The 7,289-nt window shown below is 43.4% G+C and overlaps 2 protein-coding genes across 2 annotated transcripts; both read right to left on the bottom strand.

Moving 5' to 3' along the window:
• Window positions 1-660: 660 nt before the first annotated feature.
• On the bottom strand, window positions 661-1,023 carry Kpol_198p1 (uncharacterized protein; the record flags this gene model as incomplete). Its single annotated transcript, XM_001642182.1, has 1 exon — window positions 661-1,023. The coding sequence occupies one exon, from the start codon at window positions 1,021-1,023 to the stop codon at window positions 661-663; it is 363 nt and encodes a 120-aa protein (XP_001642232.1).
• Kpol_198p2 (uncharacterized protein) lies at window positions 981-7,046 on the bottom strand (the record flags this gene model as incomplete). Its single annotated transcript, XM_001642183.1, has 1 exon — window positions 981-7,046. The coding sequence occupies one exon, from the start codon at window positions 7,044-7,046 to the stop codon at window positions 981-983; it is 6,066 nt and encodes a 2,021-aa protein (XP_001642233.1).
• Between the last annotated feature and the right edge of the window lie 243 nt (window positions 7,047-7,289).

A 7,289-nucleotide genomic window follows, 5' to 3' on the forward strand; every position in this document is an offset into this window, starting at 1 on the left:
TCACATTTAACGAGAACACGGGGGAATGGCTTCTTCTTTCCCGCGTCTTCAAGAGGCATCAAAAACAGCTTATTCTGAGTTTCTTTCGCTTACATACGGGGGAGATTATCTTTTTTTTCCCCACTTAATTAGATTACATTTCTGTTGGGATTTATCTTCATTAATTCTCGTCTTTCGGGCAAATATTTCTGGAAGTTAATCTTCTTTTTTATAGATTGGGTGTTCTTCCTTAAACAACTGCAAAATAAACCTCTTTATTTCACACATTTATTTTAAAAAACAACTTTTTCACATTCTTTTAAGAATCTTTAACGTATAATGGTTTTTTTAATTTTTCCTTTCTTCGGGAAGGTTTTAAAATAAAAGTCGAATAAAATAATGATTCCCGTATTCTGGCAAAATATTTTGTAAGGTTGATTAATAATTAGAAAAAGGTGGCCCTTGTTTGATTTATTGAATAAATTTAGACCGTTCCAATTAATAGCCCGCAGGTTTAGTATAATTTGATTGTTCAATAACCCGTCACTATCATTTTGATAATTCCCATATTTGGAATTTCAGCATTCCAAGTTGGATAGTTGGGTGTTGATTACTCATCATGTTACCCATAGCTTGAGGAGCATATTAAAAATTCCAACTGAAATTATTGAAAAATCACCATTAGCTTGATGGACTTAGTTGAGAAATTGGCGAAGTAGATAAATTTTGTTGATTTTGGTTATAGTAATAGTCGAATACATCGTCGTTGTAATGAAATGGAGAAGAATTCAAAGAAGAATTTGAATAGTTTGGAGTTTCAAAACCTTTAGCACCGACAGATAAATGGTTGTTATCATATTTAGAAGGAGAAGAGTAGTAGGATTGAGATTGAATTGGGACGGTGTTATTTGATCTTTTACCTTGACAAAATACGTCAAAGGAACAAACGTAATCTTCATACAAACTAAACTTATAATCGAATAATCTCCATTCGAAGATGTTTAACCATCTTCTTTCATATTCATTGATAGTAGACAACTCCATACCTGTTGCTTCTGACCAAGATTTGTTGGATCGTTATTCAAACTTGAAGTTTCTAATTCTGGGTTTGATGTTATTTCAGTGATTATGGATTTGCTTGTAACGGATTGTTTACTGGTCTGCGATAGGTCAGCATTAACTGAAAAGGATTTTGAATCTATCTTACTAAATGGTGAACAACTTGAAGTTAAAACTCCTTCGGATTGAACAATGGTAGAAGAACCTTTAGTTGTTATAGTTGTAGATATATCACCATTTGAGAAGGATGAATTTTGATAAACATAAGAAGAAGAAAGTGTACTGATACCAATTGACTTTGAAGATAACATCGAGGATATCACACCACTGCCTATATCATGAGAGGATTTACTATTAATATTAGTATCTATGACGTCATGAGAAGTCAACAGACTCGATGACATACTAATCACACTTGAACTCATCAAAAACGTACCAGAATTATCAAAAGACAATCCGTTTGATCTCGAAGAAATTACAACAGAAACACTCGACAAGGAACTAATATCAGACACTGGGTAAGTAGTGGTACCGGTGGTAACATTACCTTCAGAGTCGGTAGAAGTGTAAGTAGAAGTGGTGACTACTTCTTCACTGGTGTGAGAGACTGGGTAGGTAGTGGTACCAGTGGTAACATTACCTTCAGAGTCGGTGGAAGTGTAAGTAGAAGTAGTCAATTCTTCTTCAGAAGTGTGAGAGACTGGGTAGGTAGTGGTACCGGTGGTAACATTACCTTCAGAGTCGGTGGAAGTGTAAGTAGAAGTAGTCAATTCTTCTTCACTGGTGTGAGAGACTGGGTAGGTAGTGGTACCGGTGGTAACATTACCTTCAGAGTCGGTGGAAGTGTAAGTAGAAGTGGTGACTTCTTCTTCAGAAGTGTGAGAGACTGGGTAGGTAGTGGTACCGGTGGTAACATTACCTTCAGAGTCGGTAGAAGTGTAAGTAGAAGTAGTCAATTCTTCTTCACTGGTGTGAGAGACTGGGTAGGTAGTGGTACCGGTGGTAACATTACCTTCAGAGTCGGTGGAAGTGTAAGTAGAAGTGGTGACTTCTTCTTCAGAAGTGTGAGAGACTGGGTAGGTAGTGGTACCGGTGGTAACATTACCTTCAGAGTCGGTGGAAGTGTAAGTAGAAGTGGTGACTTCTTCTTCAGAAGTGTGAGAGACTGGGTAGGTAGTGGTACCGGTGGTAACATTACCTTCAGAGTCGGTGGAAGTGTAAGTAGAAGTAGTCAATTCTTCTTCACTGGTGTGAGAGACTGGGTAGGTAGTGGTACCGGTGGTAACATTACCTTCAGAGTCGGTGGAAGTGTAAGTAGAAGTAGTCAATTCTTCTTCACTGGTGTGAGAGACTGGGTAGGTAGTGGTACCGGTGGTAACATTACCTTCAGAGTCGGTGGAAGTGTAAGTAGAAGTGGTGACTTCTTCTTCACTGGTGTGAGAGACTGGGTAGGTAGTGGTACCGGTGGTAACATTACCTTCAGAGTCGGTGGAAGTGTAAGTAGAAGTAGTCAATTCTTCTTCACTGGTGTGAGAGACTGGGTAGGTAGTGGTACCGGTGGTAACATTACCTTCAGAGTCGGTGGAAGTGTAAGTAGAAGTAGTCAATTCTTCTTCACTGGTGTGAGAGACTGGGTAGGTAGTGGTACCGGTGGTAACATTACCTTCAGAGTCGGTGGAAGTGTAAGTAGAAGTGGTGACTTCTTCTTCACTGGTGTGAGAGACTGGGTAGGTAGTGGTACCGGTGGTAACATTACCTTCAGAGTCGGTGGAAGTGTAAGTAGAAGTGGTGACTTCTTCTTCACTGGTGTGAGAGACTGGGTAGGTAGTGGTACCGGTGGTAACATTACCTTCAGAGTCGGTGGAAGTGTAAGTAGAAGTGGTGACTTCTTCTTCACTGGTGTGAGAGACTGGGTAGGTAGTGGTACCGGTGGTAACATTACCTTCAGAGTCAGTGGAAGTGTAAGTAGAAGTAGTCAATTCTTCTTCACTGGTGTGAGAGACTGGGTAGGTAGTGGTACCGGTGGTAACATTACCTTCAGAGTCGGTGGAAGTGTAAGTAGAAGTAGTCAATTCTTCTTCACTGGTGTGAGAGACTGGGTAGGTAGTGGTACCGGTGGTAACATTACCTTCAGAGTCGGTGGAAGTGTAAGTAGAAGTGGTGACTTCTTCTTCAGAAGTGTGAGAGACTGGGTAGGTAGTGGTACCGGTGGTAACATTACCTTCAGAGTCGGTAGAAGTGTAAGTAGAAGTGGTGACTTCTTCTTCACTGGTGTGAGAGACTGGGTAGGTAGTGGTACCGGTGGTAACATTACCTTCAGAGTCGGTGGAAGTGTAAGTAGAAGTGGTGACTTCTTCTTCACTGGTGTGAGAGACTGGGTAGGTAGTGGTACCGGTGGTAACATTACCTTCAGAGTCGGTGGAAGTGTAAGTAGAAGTAGTCAATTCTTCTTCACTGGTGTGAGAGACTGGGTAGGTAGTGGTACCGGTGGTAACATTACCTTCAGAGTCGGTGGAAATGTAAGTAGAAGTTGTCAATTCTTCTTCACTGGTGTGAGAGACTGGGTAGGTAGTGGTACCAGTGGTAACATTACCTTCAGAGTCGGTGGAAGTGTAAGTAGAAGTAGTCAATTCTTCTTCACTGGTGTGAGAGACTGGGTAGGTAGTGGTACCGGTGGTAACATTACCTTCAGAGTCGGTGGAAGTGTAAGTAGAAGTGGTGACTTCTTCTTCACTGGTGTGAGAGACTGGGTAGGTAGTGGTACCGGTGGTAACATTACCTTCAGAGTCGGTGGAAGTGTAAGTAGAAGTGGTGACTTCTTCTTCAGAAGTGTGAGAGACTGGGTAGGTAGTGGTACCGGTGGTAACATTACCTTCAGAGTCGGTAGAAGTGTAAGTAGAAGTGGTGACTTCTTCTTCACTGGTGTGAGAGACTGGGTAGGTAGTGGTACCGGTGGTAACATTACCTTCAGAGTCGGTAGAAGTGTAAGTAGAAGTGGTGACTTCTTCTTCACTGGTGTGAGAGACTGGGTAGGTAGTGGTACCAGTGGTAACATTACCTTCAGAGTCAGTGGAAGTGTAAGTAGAAGTAGTCAATTCTTCTTCACTGGTGTGAGAGACTGGGTAGGTAGTGGTACCGGTGGTAACATTACCTTCAGAGTCAGTGGAAGTGTAAGTAGAAGTAGTCAATTCTTCTTCACTGGTGTGAGAGACTGGGTAGGTAGTGGTACCGGTGGTAACATTACCTTCAGAGTCGGTGGAAGTGTAAGTAGAAGTGGTGACTTCTTCTTCACTGGTGTGAGAGACTGGGTAGGTAGTGGTACCGGTGGTAACATTACCTTCAGAGTCGGTGGAAGTGTAAGTAGAAGTAGTCAATTCTTCTTCACTGGTGTGAGAGACTGGGTAGGTAGTGGTACCGGTGGTAACATTACCTTCAGAGTCGGTGGAAGTGTAAGTAGAAGTGGTGACTTCTTCTTCAGAAGTGTGAGAGACTGGGTAGGTAGTGGTACCGGTGGTAACATTACCTTCAGAGTCGGTGGAAGTGTAAGTAGAAGTAGTCAATTCTTCTTCACTGGTGTGAGAGACTGGGTAGGTAGTGGTACCGGTGGTAACATTACCTTCAGAGTCGGTGGAAGTGTAAGTAGAAGTGGTGACTTCTTCTTCAGAAGTGTGAGAGACTGGGTAGGTAGTGGTACCGGTGGTAACATTACCTTCAGAGTCGGTGGAAGTGTAAGTAGAAGTAGTCAATTCTTCTTCACTGGTGTGAGAGACTGGGTAGGTAGTGGTACCGGTGGTAACATTACCTTCAGAGTCGGTGGAAGTGTAAGTAGAAGTAGTCAATTCTTCTTCACTGGTGTGAGAGACTGGGTAGGTAGTGGTACCGGTGGTAACATTACCTTCAGAGTCAGTGGAAGTGTAAGTAGAAGTAGTCAATTCTTCTTCACTGGTGTGAGAGACTGGGTAGGTAGTGGTACCGGTGGTAACATTACCTTCAGAGTCGGTGGAAGTGTAAGTAGAAGTGGTGACTTCTTCTTCACTGGTGTGAGAGACTGGGTAGGTAGTGGTACCGGTGGTAACATTACCTTCAGAGTCGGTGGAAGTGTAAGTAGAAGTAGTCAATTCTTCTTCACTGGTGTGAGAGACTGGGTAGGTAGTGGTACCGGTGGTAACATTACCTTCAGAGTCGGTGGAAGTGTAAGTAGAAGTAGTCAATTCTTCTTCACTGGTGTGAGAGACTGGGTAGGTAGTGGTACCGGTGGTAACATTACCTTCAGAGTCGGTGGAAGTGTAAGTAGAAGTGGTGACTTCTTCTTCACTGGTGTGAGAGACTGGGTAGGTAGTGGTACCAGTGGTAACATTACCTTCAGAGTCAGTGGAAGTGTAAGTAGAAGTAGTCAATTCTTCTTCACTGGTGTGAGAGACTGGGTAGGTAGTGGTACCGGTGGTAACATTACCTTCAGAGTCAGTGGAAGTGTAAGTAGAAGTAGTCAATTCTTCTTCACTGGTGTGAGAGACTGGGTAGGTAGTGGTACCGGTGGTAACATTACCTTCAGAGTCGGTGGAAGTGTAAGTAGAAGTGGTGACTTCTTCTTCAGAAGTGTGAGAGACTGGGTAGGTAGTGGTACCGGTGGTAACATTACCTTCAGAGTCGGTGGAAATGTAAGTAGAAGTAGTCAATTCTTCTTCACTGGTGTGAGAGACTGGGTAGGTAGTGGTACCGGTGGTAACATTACCTTCAGAGTCGGTGGAAGTGTAAGTAGAAGTGGTGACTTCTTCTTCAGAAGTGTGAGAGACTGGGTAGGTAGTGGTACCGGTGGTAACATTACCTTCAGAGTCGGTAGAAGTGTAAGTAGAAGTAGTCAATTCTTCTTCACTGGTGTGAGAGACTGGGTAGGTAGTGGTACCGGTGGTAACATTACCTTCAGAGTCAGTGGAAGTGTAAGTAGAAGTGGTGACTTCTTCTTCACTGGTGTGAGAGACTGGGTAGGTAGTGGTACCGGTGGTAACATTACCTTCAGAGTCGGTGGAAGTGTAAGTAGAAGTAGTCAATTCTTCTTCACTGGTGTGAGAGACTGGGTAGGTAGTGGTACCGGTGGTAACATTACCTTCAGAGTCGGTGGAAGTGTAAGTAGAAGTGGTGACTTCTTCTTCAGAAGTGTGAGAGACTGGGTAGGTAGTGGTACCGGTGGTAACATTACCTTCAGAGTCGGTGGAAGTGTAAGTAGAAGTGGTGACTTCTTCTTCACTGGTGTGAGAGACTGGGTAGGTAGTGGTACCGGTGGTAACATTACCTTCAGAGTCGGTGGAAGTGTAAGTAGAAGTAGTCAATTCTTCTTCACTGGTGTGAGAGACTGGGTAGGTAGTGGTACCGGTGGTAACATTACCTTCAGAGTCGGTGGAAGTGTAAGTAGAAGTGGTGACTTCTTCTTCAGAAGTGTGAGAGACTGGGTAGGTAGTGGTACCGGTGGTAACATTACCTTCAGAGTCGGTGGAAGTGTAAGTAGAAGTGGTGACTTCTTCTTCAGAAGTGTGAGAGACTGGGTAGGTAGTGGTACCGGTGGTAACATTACCTTCAGAGTCGGTGGAAGTGTAAGTAGAAGTGGTGACTTCTTCTTCACTGGTGTGAGAGACTGGGTAGGTAGTGGTACCAGTGGTAACATTACCTTCAGAGTCGGTGGAAGTGTAAGTAGAAGTAGTCAATTCTTCTTCACTGGTGTGAGAGACTGGGTAGGTAGTGGTACCGGTGGTAACATTACCTTCAGAGTCGGTGGAAGTGTAAGTAGAAGTGGTGACTTCTTCTTCACTGGTGTGAGAGACTGGGTAGGTAGTGGTACCGGTGGTAACATTGCCTTCAGAGTCGGTGGAAGTGTAAGTAGAAGTAATTGTAGAAATTTCAGTTGTAGTAAATGATTTAATTGAAGATGAAGTTCTTGTTGTTGCAGTGGCATCCGCATTAATAGAAACTAACTTCGATTCTAAAGATGTAAAAGAAATACAATTAGAATTCATAATACCAGAAGAAATACTGACTTCATCTTCACTGGTGTGAGAGACTGGGTAGGTAGTGGTACCGGTGGTAACATTACCTTCAGAGTCGGTGGAAGTGTAAGTAGAAGTAGTCAATTCTTCTTCACTGGTGTGAGAGACTGGGTAGGTAGTGGTACCGGTGGTAACATTACCTTCAGAGTCGGTGGAAGTGTAAGTAGAAGTGGTGACTTCTTCTTCACTGGTGTGAGAGACTGGGTAGGTAGT

This window comes from Vanderwaltozyma polyspora, genomic scaffold (assembly GCF_000150035.1).
Source record: "Vanderwaltozyma polyspora DSM 70294 KpolScaffold198 genomic scaffold, whole genome shotgun sequence".
Taxonomy (NCBI): domain Eukaryota; kingdom Fungi; phylum Ascomycota; class Saccharomycetes; order Saccharomycetales; family Saccharomycetaceae; genus Vanderwaltozyma; species Vanderwaltozyma polyspora.